The following is a 14430-nucleotide window of genomic DNA, read 5'->3' as shown; positions in this document are numbered from 1 at the left end:
TATTCTGTAGGAAAACAAGTTTTTTTTATTAAAAAATTTACATTCTAATATACAGAATTTATCCTCTCAATTACAGTCTCCAAGGTTACAGTTTAACCCTTTATAAGGTCCCATTTATTGGAACATACTATCACAGAATCAAAAGCAGCTATCGAATACATACCTACGTAAGTATGTAAGAACGTTTTTAAAGCTAGTAGTATTTTCAATAATTACAATGAATACTGTAACTTATTACTAAAAGAATAAGGTAGAATTTCCAAATCAATGCATGTGGTCGCTAAATCGTCTCTGCCTTCTAAAGGGTTAAACCCACATTTATATGAGTGTACTTACGCGAGTCATTATATAACACTGAGAACTTTTTGGCGACCTCGTCCAAACAGTCTGTGAACTTTTCATAATACGGATCCGTGAATATGTTGTCTATCCTACCATTCTCGAAAAGATATTGTTGTATTCCTGAAATTAAACATACCATTAAAAAATACAGTCGAACATAGAACCTCTTCCTTTTTTCAAGTCGGTTAAAAATGAACACAACAACGACAACATTTTGACGTATCGCGGCCGATCTTTGATATCTCGTCTGTGAAAGTACTATTTGAATGATATGATTCACGTGGCGCTTGGGGGGAGCTAAATTGACTAAGTTGGTGTGACATACTTTACGATGATCCCTTATATAGCAAACGCTATACTGAACTTACCTAAAACCAAATAATAAATAGTGTCCGGCGCGTATTCGCTGCCGTTCGGTTTCCGGACCTCCTTGACAAACAGACAGAGCGAGAAATTGAGCTCGTCAGCCGTCAGCTGTAATATCTCCGACTTGAAAGGTTTCCGCCGTATCGAGCTCTTCTCTATCTCAGCGTTCTTCGTCATCACCCACTGCTTCCACGCGTTCACGCCGAATGTGTACTGCAATAGAAGCGAGGTTAGAATGCTCGTATAATTGAGCATGCTTTAAAAGAAAAAAAAAAGAAAGTTCCTTATTATTTTGGTCGTTGTTTTGATGACACCACTCGTATTATCTCGAAATAAAAAACAATAAGTTATTTAGAAGTCATCCATTTTTAGTCAAAATACCACCAACGGGACTTATCACGCTAACACACACGTTCCATTCCATTCAATCCATTCTTGGACAAAAGTGCCTTTCTTTGGGTTATATTGTTTGCTTTGGTTTGGTTTGATTTACGAGATTTATTATGTGTGGCGATAAATAAACAGTAGATATATTTCTCTTCAGTTTATATGCATGGAGACCAAAATGCAAATCAAGCTCAATTTTTTATGTATGCATCTGAGTTGAGAAACAATGATGTGCAATGTTGAATGTAGCAGTTCCTCAATTTGATAGCAAATTATTTATTTATTTATTTAGAACATTTACAGCATTACAGTTGACAACAATGTGCTGTAAATTTAAAAAGAGAAGAAAATCACATACTTAACAACAATACCAAATAACCACAAATAATGATGACGCTAGATGGACCCAGTGCCTATTCACTTCACGCCATAGGTGTTAGTGTTACCTTCAAGCACATGTTGGCGTCGGGCTTCTCCGCGGGCTCGCGCGGCGGCTCGGGCTGCGCGGGCGGCGGGTCGGCGCGGCGGCGCTTGGAGGAGCGCGTGGGCGGGCGCGCGGCGGCGGCGGGCGGCGCGCGCTTGCGCGGCGCGGCTGACGCGCGCAGCGCCGCAACCGCGCGCTGCTGCTCCAACGCCATCATGTGGTGGTGATGCATCGCTTCACCTTCCAAACCTAACAACAAGTAAATAACGCAAAGGTTTTCAACCGGTGTGCCGCGTATATTTTCAGGTGTGCCGCGATCGCCGCGAAGTGTACGCGATTCATACAAAAGGAGTCAACGAGACCCTATTAATAAGCCTCCGCTGTCCGTTATGATATACATATATTATAGGTATACTGTACGGAACCCTTTAGGTACTCTGCGCGCCAGTACGACTCGCACGTGGCTATTTTTTACTGGAAACTTTGATGAACGAAAAGTGTGCCGTTAGAACTAAGGTTAAAAACGCCTGAAATGAGGTGTCATAGGGTGACACTATTTACCGGCCCGGAAAATACCGACCCGATATTTCGTGTAAACGCCCATACAGACTCATGTCAAACTGACATGAGTTTCTATGGGCCTATATAGGAAGTATTTCCAAGTTCGTATAATCCGGGCCGGTAAATAGTGTCAGCCATGTCATAGACCATTATTCTGGTTTTCTGTCATTCACATCGGATTGACAAATATTATTAAAACAGTAAATTTTCATCAGTCTGGACCATCAGCCCGTCAGTCTGAGAGGGTTACACGATAATTCTGACGTCATTCTGATCAGAATGATGGACGAACTGGCGCCAGAATGAGCGTTTAACCGAAGTCGTAAACTGACAAGTTTTTGCTAACTGTACTTGCGAGTTTAATCACCCAACGTCCTTGATAAACGAAACTCGAAATGTACATCGTCGGGAATAGCACAAATCCGCTTTATTTTGCGTATTTGTACTCTAAATTCATTGAAATAAATTCACATTCTTCAGTGCCTGTTAGTCAAAATTGAATAAAGATATTTAAACTTTGATCATCTTACCAGGCATGCCGGGGTGCGAGCTCGGCGTGATAGTGTTAGCAGTCATGGCAGACTCCAAGTCCACAGGCTGCTCCTCATACTCCGTGGCCATTTTCAACGCCATCTGCAGCATGTCTTCGCCGAACGCGTTGTTGCCATCTATGCCTGCCACTGGGCTGAAGCCCTCGTCCGCTGGAACACGCAGGAGGGGTTAGGAGACTGAAGAGTTACCAGGGTTACAGGCTCAGTTTCATTGGTCGATAGGGCCCGTATTCGGGGAAATGTTTACATTGGTTGATAGGGTCTGCATTCGGGTTTTACTAGTCAATATATTTGCATGTCTTTGCGACAAAACATGTAATAGTCCCATAAACCTGACATTTATCTGTGCATACCATGTTTGAGCAAATAATTGACTGATTACTGCTATTTTCCACCTGCAGAGAGTCACTGCACGCTGGTATGTCGATCGAGTTATCGACTTATGAGTTTCACTAGTCTTTATAACGCCTTCGAGGAGACACCGCACGCTGTATATCGGCCAGTGAAACAGAATCTTTAAAGAGATCCCCTAATTTCTCTAACTCAAACACATTAATTTTTAAAGCAAAGTTTACATGGCCAGTCTCGCGGACCGTGTCTCGCCGCTGGTTCACGCACTGCAATGGCTGAATGCGGTTCCTGATGCCAACGTGCGTGCAAATGGGCGTCGGTAAGTGACGAAAGTTTGAGGTTTTGTGTGACAATTTGTTTTTGTTTCTTTATTTACTGCTTGTGTTTCTTTGATTTTATCTACCTACATGTAGTCTAAAATTCACAGTGTTTTAGTGTTACTGGTATCCTACTAATATTATAAATGCGAAAGTTTGTAAGTCTGTTTGTTTGTTTGTCACTCCATCACGTCTAAACCGCTGAACCGATTTAGAAGAAATGCGGTATACAGATAGTTTGCGTCCCGGGGAATGACAGGATACTTTTTTTCCCGGAAAATTGCATAGTTCCCGCGGGATAGTGAAAACCGGATCCTACGCGGACGGAGTCGTGGGTAACGGCTAGTACAGTATATAATTTCATATAATAAATAAATAGATATAACATTCACTTCAAATGAAGTTAATTTCTCAAGTTATGCGCGGTAAAACAGTGAAAAGGTTCTTTCTTAATTTTTGATATTTTTTTAGTCTGTAACTGAAATATTTTTAATTACAGATTATTATCACAAGAAAGCTTGAGCTGTAATTCCCAAGCACGCCCATTGAAAACGATTGAATTGCTTCGTTTATTTATCAATTTCGAGCATACATTTCGGAAAACCTCTCACAGGACTTTCCTGTGGTCATATCAAAGTATATCAGTCATTTCCACTCACCATTATCATCATCCGTGTCAGAATCGCTCTGGTCTTTCTTCTTGTCACCAGCTACCATCTCCGCCATCATCAGCAGCTCCGCTTCGAACGGATCCGTTGGCATCTTGTCATGGATCTTATTTATCTCCTTCATGATGCCCTTAGCAGAGTTTCGAGTGGTGGGTATGAAGACGGGCGTCGGAATAGGTATCGGAATGGGCACGGGAACAGGGAAGGGTAAAGACCACATAGCGCACGGAACCGGCACGTAGATTGGTACCGGAACAGGTATTAATACTCGTCGTTCTAAGCTAGGGTCGGTTTGGCACTCTTTAGTGCAAGGGTGCGGACGGCAAGATACCCCTTTTGAGATCATCATAGGTTTGGACATGGTGGCTTTGTTCGCGACTTCTCTGGGGGGTAGAGTTTTGACTATGACATGGTTGTAGATTTTGGGAGGTGGCGGGGGCGGAGGAGTTGGCGGTTTGGGAGGGGGCGGGGGTGTCTTGGGTGCTTGCGGGGGCTCCGGTTCGGGCGGCGGCGCAGCTGCCGCTGCGGCTTGGAGGCGTTTTGATTTCCCGCGCGTCATTGAAGGCATGAGTGGGGGCGGCGCGGCGAGGGACTGCACGTTGGAGATGACTGGTAACCCTGAGCGTTGTTGGGCCTTCGGACCGGCTGTGGAATATAAATAAGAAACATGCAGAATCGACATACTGATATGGAAATTCTCCAAATCAGGGTTGCACTGAAAGCTAGCTGAAATTCTTGAACTTGTGTGATTTTAAATGTTAATTTTCGTCTCTTTAATTTGAAAGATTTGTCATCCTACTCATGTAAAAAAGGCTGGATGGTTGTGGATGAAATTTGACATACAAACACTAAATATAGAGACATGAAATTTTGCACGGATGGTCTTCATGCAACGTAAACGAATACGGCGATGTAATTTTTGAGAATTTCAATGGGGATTTAGTAAAAACCCAAAATTTTTCATACAACTGCTAGATCTAACGATTTAGGTGAGCGAAGACGCTGATAAAAATAAAGCCGATATGTAAATGTCTTACCGTTTTTACCATTGTTTTTATGCGTCGAGCCAGTGGTGTAAGTCCGCCGCGGGGCACCTGTGGGCACGGCCTTTTGCTGGTCGATCGCCTCGCCGGGTATAAGGGCCGGCGTGTGTTTGGAATATTGACCCTGTGAGAGATTAATAATCCTTAAAATTATTACCTTATTATTTCCAAGATTGCAAAATATTCACAAGCCTGATGTAAGCGGTATAACTCCATACTGCGTATGTATTGCTTAGGAGAGTGGCTCTGCTAACACTGTACATTCATAGATACTAAGAACCGTATTGGACTGACAATCTCCAATACATGATCCCTGATGGGTAAACCTCACAAAAAAAGGAAAATCGCACATCTAACACCTACTATTATAATAATTTAGTTTTGTTTTGTTACCTGGAATGCCATGACGCACTGGTACGTGCAAAAATTTCTGACTGTCGCGTCTGACATAGTCAAGTGGTATTGAGCTAGCGACGTCCGTTTACACATGTCGCATTTTATTCTGAAAAGGAAAATAAAACAATAGGATTACTCAAAATTAAACTTAATCTACAAACTATAGAACATATAAAAAAACTATAAACTAAATCCCACCACTCCGCGGCGTAGCTGGCTCATAAGTGCCCATAACTTCGAATTGCCCCGCTGTATGGCCAGCGCTATCTGTTGAACCAAGTACGACTCGGAGCGAGGATCGCATTCGCATCCCCTGTCCCGCAGCCTATGGCCCGCGGGCAACAGCTAGTTTGTAATATTTTTCTCTAGTTCTCACCTCCTCGACGACACAGCGTTAATCGACACTTGATAGAGATTCAAACAATTCAGCGAGCACATCATAACGACCTGCCCGGAGTTCTGCACGCGTCTTATCATGTCAAAGTTGTACTTCTTCACTTTGCACCAGTTGCATGGCACTATGTGGCGCGAGTTGCTGATGTAGACGTTCATACACGACTTGGAACAGAAGCAGTCGGGAGACGACGTCTCGTATATCGTGAAGCATTTCGAGACTTTGCGTTCAAAGTATTTCTTACACCACCGGCATTGATCTGGAAGTAAGTGGTTTGTAAATGAATGGCGTAGACTTACGAATGGATTCATCATTAATCTGTAGCAACGAACGCTGGAAACCGGTACCAAAAATACCTATACTGTTTGAGTAGTAGTAGTACCGGTATTACGGTCGGATGAGGATCGCATGTACAGTTACAGCATACATGCATCGACGCCCACTACATCTAAACTTATGCAAAGATTTGTGATGTTCTTTCTTATTTTAATTACAATCTGGTATCAAAAAAGTAAACCGTATTTCCCGTGCCGAATGTGATCATTGTCTGTCAAATATGTATTGTCAGAAGAGGGGAAAGTGTACAATCATATTCTTTAAAAAAATATGATTTAGTAAAATATTTACTTACCAGGGAATATGTTGTTGACGAATTTAAAAGCAGCAAAACAGGGATCAGAACACAACCTCTGCACGATGTCTTCGCTCACTTCCACCTCTATCGTTGTCCCTTTTTCCAGCGAGCAAACCGCGCACTTCGCCCAAACGGGCTGTGGCATGGGACTCTTGCTCATCTGATCGAATTTCTCCATGCACTGTTGTGTACAGAAATCTTTGAATTGCCCCTTGTCCCCCACAGGAGCTAAGAATCCTTGGTGGCCGACCGATATATCCCTCTGACAGTAACAGCATATCTTAAGACCCTTCTTAAACTCCTCCAAGCATCCAGAGTTGCAGAACTGGCGAATATCGTAGCCGAATCTTACACAATATTTTCCTAAACTCGTATGCGTGACTAGGTTTTTGCAGTTAGCGCAGCGCGCACCGATCTTGTTTTGGTATCGCCCTAAACAAACTTCGTTGCAGAAATCCATGGTCTCCCAGGTTAGATTTTTGTCGTCCATGTTCAGTTGAACAGTGCATTGGTAGCACTTCCTGATGAAGGTTCTATCTCTTTCCTCTCTAGCCGCTTGGACCATGGCGGGCGTTTTGGGCTGCAGTTTGTATGCTTCGTCCAGATATTTGTCAGTCGCGTTGCTTATGACCTTTAACTTGAGGAGTGGAGGGTTTGAGGGTAAGTTTTGTTTTCTGGGAACTCTTTTCCTTTTAATGTTGTATCGTCCGTTTTCTTTGCTGTTTAGTTCTTTGATACAAGATTGGTCGCATATGTTGGTTGGTACGCCGTACCTTTTGAAGGCATAACCACATTTTTTGGTTTCTTTGCAGACTAGACACTCGGCTACTGTGGGGGTGACTTCTTCGACGATCTGGCGTCTTCGTTTGTATACATATTTGTCTTGTTCATCGGCCATCATGCTGTTCAGGCAGGCGAGAGAGCAATAGTGTGTATCTTCGCCATCGTAGTTGTAATAGAAGTAGCATAGTTTGGATTCTTCGCATTCCGAGCAGGTGAGCATCTTTGGTACGATTTCCTCGATGGTGTACTTCTTGGACGTGACATTGTATTGTCCAGGATGCTCCTCCCGCAGTGCTACGACGCAGTCCTCAGTGCACACGTACTTTTTTTCATTGTTTTTGTCCATGTATCTGTAGGTGCAAGATTTCTCTTGGAACACTGAACGCAGGTCGCGTCAACAGGGCTAATCTGCTGGATATCGTTTGGGACCGGGTTTTCTTCGATTTCAGCTGTCTCGTCGTGTTCATTTTCGTTTTCTTTATCTGTGAAATTTGAAACATAAGATGTAACTTTACTATTTCGTCGAGATATTTGTAAATTAACTTGCAACTGAAATTGGAATCGAATTTAGGTTCGTGCAACAGTTCTGGCCAAAACCGAAACTTTAGTTAGAAAGCGAGTCAATTTTATTTGATGTGTAAACATTGTAGCCGGGAAAAATTTGCTGACGAGGGTGGCGTGGCCACTCCATGACGGCGTACGAAAGCTCATGAACCCAGTTTCAGTTTCGATAGTTACTCCGCCGAAGCCGAACTAAACCGAGACCAAAAGTTTGGTTGAACACTAGAAATTTACAGTCAATTTATTTGCTGGGATTGGGATGTTCATTTAGCCTTGCTCAACTTTACGTATACTGCGGGATTTTCTGAAGTTACTCACCCAGTGAAGGCTGCCAGCACAGTTACAAAGCCATAGTTGTATAATTCAATACCACAACAACAAACTTACCAGCAACGTGATCATGCGGCGTGCCCTCATCCGCGTCGGCGGCGACGTCGTCCTGTGCCGCGTCCTCCCGCACCTCCTCAGAATCCGCGTCATGCTCCGTTTTGGGAACCGTCTCTGCTTCTGCATCACGTAAACATATGGAACCCATCATACTTGTTACCTTTTATTTAACTTGTAATGTTCAAATGTGTTTGTATGTGTCGAGGATTAAAATTTACTCTACCAATCATATAGAGCTGCAATTTGAGCAGAAACTAGTAGAGAAATTCTGGTAGGATAGAACTATTCAATGGATAACAGTAACAGTAACTTGAAGCCACTGGAGGTATATGGGGGAAGCCTATGTTCAACAGTGGACTTCTTACTGCTAATATGATTATGATGGTGTTGTGATGGTTAACTAAATATCCCAGGTCATCAAAGTTTTCAAAACTATGTCCACACAGGTTGTTTGAAAGCGATTAATTGAAATAGAAATCATTAAAAAAAAAATCGCGACACGAGTTTGGAGGATTTTAGTTAGAAATACCGCAAAACAGTTAATCAGTATCCAAAGGCTTAGGACAAGTTAAATTACAAAATTACCTTCAGCCTGCTTCCGTTTCTCGGCCAAAACCTTCGCCGCCTCCGCTTTGTCGGCCTCAGAAATCTCTCGTTCGGTGTCAGGCAAGAGACACACTTCTTCATCAGCGCCAGGTTCCTCTGGCACAGTGTTGCTATCTTCGGGATGGGGATCTTTAAAAAAATATGTAGGATGTAAAGTGGATAAACTGATTACTTAGTAAAGGATGTTGGACCCTATGGATGCAGGTGGCACAGGTGTTTTATGGTCAAGGTTTATGTCCAGTAGTGGACGTCTTTCGGCTGACAATGAAATTTGGCGGACGTGTTTTTATATTTGATATTAATGAAATCTACAATATTATTTAATATTTAATTTATCGGAATTCCGATAACAATTTAGTGATTTTGATTCAACCGCTGCTGGTTCTAATGGTTTAAACGTGCGAAACCGCGAGTAAACACTAGTTTGAAATAAAAGCTAGGGCGTTTAGGACGTATATGGTTGTAAACAAGTTTAGAAGCTTCTTTGCAAGCCCATAATAAAACTGAGTTCACATAATTATTTTTATTTTTCTACTAAGCAACAGTAAGTCTTACTCTGCAAGTATACTTTATCACATACCTGTATGTTCTTCATCATCATGTGTCACATCTCCATCTACATTGTGGTCATCATCATCATCATCCAAGTTTGCACCAGTGCCTGCTTCTTTGGATGTGGATGTCTCAGCTGCGGAGTTACTCCTGTCTTTGAGCAGAGCATCAAATGGATCCAAGGCCTGGAAATTTCAGAAAAAAGAAACACTGACTTAGTCACAATGTAGAAGCATATTATGGAATTTTCATGTATTGACTTGGCAAATTTACAGGTTTAAGTATGAAAATGTGACAAAGAAATATTATCAATTCACTTTACACTTTTTTATGACATTAGGAAACTTTTAGGGAATGAGACAAAGAGTAACCAAAATAGTACAGTTACATCATTATTATTCTAATCAGTATTCTCCACAAAAATGTATTACCTGTGTATGATCTTCTTGGGGTTCCTCCTGCACATTAGGTGCAGTTTCAAATTCTGGTTTTCCTACATCACTTATCTTCTCCGTATCATTGTGACTTGACTCCAATGCATCAGTGTCCTCAGTTTCATTTTTAGTTGTTTCAACATTTGTTGAGTCAGTATCAGCAGGTTTATCAATATCTGCTGATTCTTGGCTAGAGGTTTCTAGAGCAGCTGTATCAGTCGCTAGGCTCACTGACTCGTGACTGGCTGATTCTTGACTGTTGGATTCCTCTGGACTCTCAATTTTTCCTTGTAATTCTGCATTACCCTCGGTTGGTGCACTTTCTGCATCTTCTGATTTTATTTCTGGAATAAATTGTTTCATTCTTTTTCTTATCATTATCACTACAAATAAGAGATAAATTGAGCTCTTAACCTAAAGACGATAGGTAATTTCTGTTGCAAATGTTATAAACCTAGTTGTCAATAAAATTTGTGAAACATTTATTGAATCAGCTGTGACACAACTCTCTCTGTTGCTCTGAGGATGAACTCTGCTTGAGTTCAAAACACGTCAGTGTAATGTGGTGGTGGTGATAATTGGGTTTGTGTAATTTGTGTGTTGTAGTGTACACATGGAGGAGCTGTATGAACACACATTTGCTGAATAGACATGGCTATGATAAGGTTGCGGGTTAGCAAAGTAATTGTTTATAGTTCAACCTTTATCAAAAAGTTATCAAATTTCTTGCAAGACTATATTCATGATGAAACTATTTGTACTAGAGGTTAACAGCATCAAATTAACTTTTGTTGATAAACAATGCTCAATGTAAACAATACAGCCAAACCAAACCAATGTCAAGGTCAAATTGAAAGCATGTTGTCCAATCATTCTTATTCAGGAAATTGAATAACTTTACTTAAGGTTTTAATAGTAGAACCCACTATCGGAGGTGCAATTAGGTAGCTTGACAGTCTTAGGGATGGGTAAAAAATATTTTAAAATACCAACTAAATACCGATAACTTTTCTTTACCATAATAACTAATGACAGTCTAAGGGCTGTTTCACCATCCATTGATTAGCGTTAACCATGTTTATTTGTAAAACAAATAGAGAGGCATCACACCTAAACGCCAGTTAACACTAATAAATGGATTGAAAAGCCCCTAAGACTTTAATTAAACATGTTTATTTTGTTAATTAAAAAAATATAAACATTTTTTATTAAACCCAATAATAATATCTTAGCTCTATTCAGCAAGCATTATAGCAAGATAAAAATATTGGCTTTAAATAACAAGCCTATTCAAAAAATTTGGTTGAAATGTAAGGCTTATTAATAAAAAATTACAAATATAAGCAGAATTTAATTTTTATCACCTGATTTGTTTGCGGTATGACTTTAAAATATTATGTTTTGAAGAGCTAAATTAATGCATCAATACTATTACATCTTCTTCTCTTTTAAAATATGGCTTTTCTGTCCTAATTAATAGGACAATTTCGCCAGTGTCAAAGTAAACTCTCTTTGAGAGGGACGTTGTACGGTGGTTGTAGTTTTTGCAACTTGATAGTAAAATTCCAGAAACCACGTGGAGACAACTTGCGCATTAAAAAATGTCAGACACAAGAGCAATATAGAATTTTATGATCACTGTTCACTGTTAAGGTTAACTGGGCAGTCTTCAACAAGTATTCCATTTTGCATTATATTCAAGTCTTCCCATTTCAATCGTTTTAGTCTGTAAGCCAACCTTAGGCTTTAATAGAGAATATAAATCAGTAATGAAAGGTGCATGTCAATCCCAGAGAATAATCAACTATTGACTATATTGTCCTGACTCCTCAACCTTTTTTAAGAGACATAGTACTTAAGATTGGTTTTTTGGAATCTTTTTGTATTTTTTATTTCAATTCCAAATTTTTTTTGCCGAGGACCTGGGTTGGATTCCCAGCACTGGTCTTATTTTTCTGGTTTTTCTGTGCATCTATATGTCAGTTTGTATTTTCGATATAGTACTTAAGACCTAGACATGGTCCACCAGCTTTGTTATTTTGGATATTATTTCATGATTCTCAAAATTCTTCATTCACTAAACAATTAGTACTTTATAAAGTACATTTGGCCATTATTCTTAGTGGTAATTGGTCCTTTATAAAGTATGCGAGTGCTCGGGGATATGACAATTTAGCTGAAAAGGTGAAACTAATAAAAATAAAATAAAAATGTCACACAAATAGTGAAATAGTCAGCATAAATGTTTTCAAAATGTAGAACGGTAGAATTTCCTCTGAATTATTACTTTTTTGAAGTGAAAATTTAAACTATTGTCAAAGTATTAATCAAATTTGTTTAATTTTCTACTATCCTCATGAAGCCCACCATATAAATATTTTGAAAAAATTATCTATATAATTATATTTATATTTATCCGTTGCTTAGTACCCATAACACAAGCTTTGCTAAGCTTACTTTGGGACTAGGTCAATGAGGGTATGAATTGTCCACTGATATTTATTTTTTAATAGAAAAACAAAAAATTTTACTCTGTTACATTGTCATAGATTCCTAATTCCCTTGAACTTAATGTGTACATTCTATTGCACATTGCGCCGCACAAGCTATGACAGATGTCTAAGTGGGTCCTGTTCGGATAGAAAATAGGGTGACAAAAGTTTCATAATACCCAACTGTTTTTCATGTATACACCCATAGAGTAACGCATAATTGCCATAATTAATTACATGTAATGCAAAAACAGGTGGGTATTATCCGGGCTGGGAAAGAGTGCTCACCCGAGAATATCCCTGAATGAATATGGGTACTAGTGACACATTTAGGACTTATTTATTTCTCCATTCTCTGATTAATTCTTCAATTTTAAAGTAATAATACAGTGTACAGATGACACTAGTGACTGTACTACTGGAAAAAAACAGAGAATGGCAAAGAAAAGATGACTCGATGAAATTTCAACAACTTGTATTAATAAAAACAGAATGAGCACCATTCAAGACAAACTAAAGTGGAACAAGATGGACGAAGCTTTAATCAGAGCCATACAACAAACTATTAATGTAATTTAGAAAGAAATGTATAGTGTGCACAAATAAAGCTATAAGTAACAATGATTTGTAATTTAGTCTGTTTATTTTATTACATTAAAATAAACAATTGTCTCTTAGTATTAACTTAGTTAAAGACATGTGGAGGGAATTCCGAAGATTTCTCAGGGACTAGCAAGTATACATGTATACAGCAAAGTAAAAAAATTAAGAAATTAGACATACCATTATTAATTTCTTCTTTCACATCCCCGGGCACTTTATCACTTACACTGTCACTCTCATGTTCAACATGGTTTTGCAGTTCACTGTCACCTTTTTCACTAAGTTCATTTTCTGACTGTCCATTGCCATTTGAAGATTTAGTTGTATCGTCATCACCAAGTTCATTAGCCTCACTGTTACTGAGTTTGGAACTTTGAGGGTCTTCCGCGTGTTTAGTGCTATCAGAGCTTTCTAATGTAGCTTTTTCACTAGAATCCTTGTCACCAGAATCAAGACTGACAGTCTCTGTAGAGTTTTCGGGGATGCTCTCTTTTTCCTCCATATTACCACCAATCTACTTGGATATAGGTAAATAACAGGATTCAATACATCTGGAAATAAACCAAAGATTCTTATTATGATTTTTTTCCGAGACGCCGCACCCGGCGGAAAGTTTCGAGGTTAGAATGCTGAGGGGTTCATCGAACAAGACCAATTTGTAAAAAAGATAAGTTTCAGTTTCATTTTATGTTAGTTTAAAGTTGAAAAAATTTAAATTACAAACAATGACTACCAATAACCAATAACCGCGGCAATTTCTACGTGATATGACGCCAACCGCGACACAAGCCCATAGCCCGCGCTTATTCGTGTATTGTTTTTTTACTAACTATTACTAGAAATTAAAGTTATTAAATAATGTTGTTGGCCTAATTTACCTTAAATTGAATGCACACCGTGTAGTATTTGGTAAATAGCAGCTAGGATGTGACGGTAACTTTCTTTGTAGGACAAGAAAAAAACCTAAGGCCATGAGTGAAATATTTTGAAAAACACAGATCACAGCAGCCAAATATAAGGTATTTGGTACCAAAATTCCATTTTTTTCCGTAGAAGTACGTTCATAAGTAAAACAATCTTACCTATATTGTTATTTTACATGAAACTCACTGAAAGCACAACAAACGACACCATTTTGGAATCTACTTGCATGCGATTTGTTGCGGATGTGTATACTGCACAAACTTATTTCTATTTACTTGCAATACCATTTGTACAAATTCTGTATCTATTTAAAGATGTTATATAAATAAAATACATATTTTTTAGTATATAACATTTGTAAGATTAGCTCTATTTTTAATCCCGAATAAATAAAAAGTAATCAATGCCGACTGCCAGAGACCATTATTATCTGAATGTTGGCAAAAAGTGACGCTTTGTTCAATGTAGTAAATTCGAGTCATTGTTAACAGCGTTGGAACATCTTCATTAAATAAATTGTACAAAATAGTTACGCCAAAAACGTACGTACGTTTTTTTGTACAAAGGTAAATAAATAGCATATAAGCTCAATTAGTATCATTGTTCCACGCCACGATATTTATCATATTTATGTAAGCCTTCCTCCTGTGACCT

The 14430-nt window shown here is 39.3% G+C and overlaps 1 protein-coding gene across 1 annotated transcript; it reads right to left on the bottom strand.

Moving 5' to 3' along the window:
- Positions 1-298: 298 nt before the first annotated feature.
- On the bottom strand, positions 299-14197 carry LOC141439419 (zinc finger MYM-type protein 4-like). The gene is given in 16 exon segments (XM_074103707.1): positions 299-462; positions 711-921; positions 1542-1768; positions 2611-2781; positions 3959-4612; positions 5005-5134; positions 5404-5512; positions 5783-6059; positions 6432-7586; positions 7589-7699; positions 8166-8285; positions 8751-8900; positions 9352-9508; positions 9755-10101; positions 13033-13403; positions 13935-14197. Coding segments are annotated over 15 exon segments (4305 nt in total). The 5' UTR covers positions 13355-13403; positions 13935-14197.
- Positions 14198-14430: the final 233 nt, after the last annotated feature.

The sequence above is a fragment of the Choristoneura fumiferana genome, chromosome 20 (assembly GCF_025370935.1).
Source record: "Choristoneura fumiferana chromosome 20, NRCan_CFum_1, whole genome shotgun sequence".
In the NCBI taxonomy this organism is placed as follows: domain Eukaryota; kingdom Metazoa; phylum Arthropoda; class Insecta; order Lepidoptera; family Tortricidae; genus Choristoneura; species Choristoneura fumiferana.
This window is presented reverse-complemented; position numbering and strand designations above follow the sequence as displayed.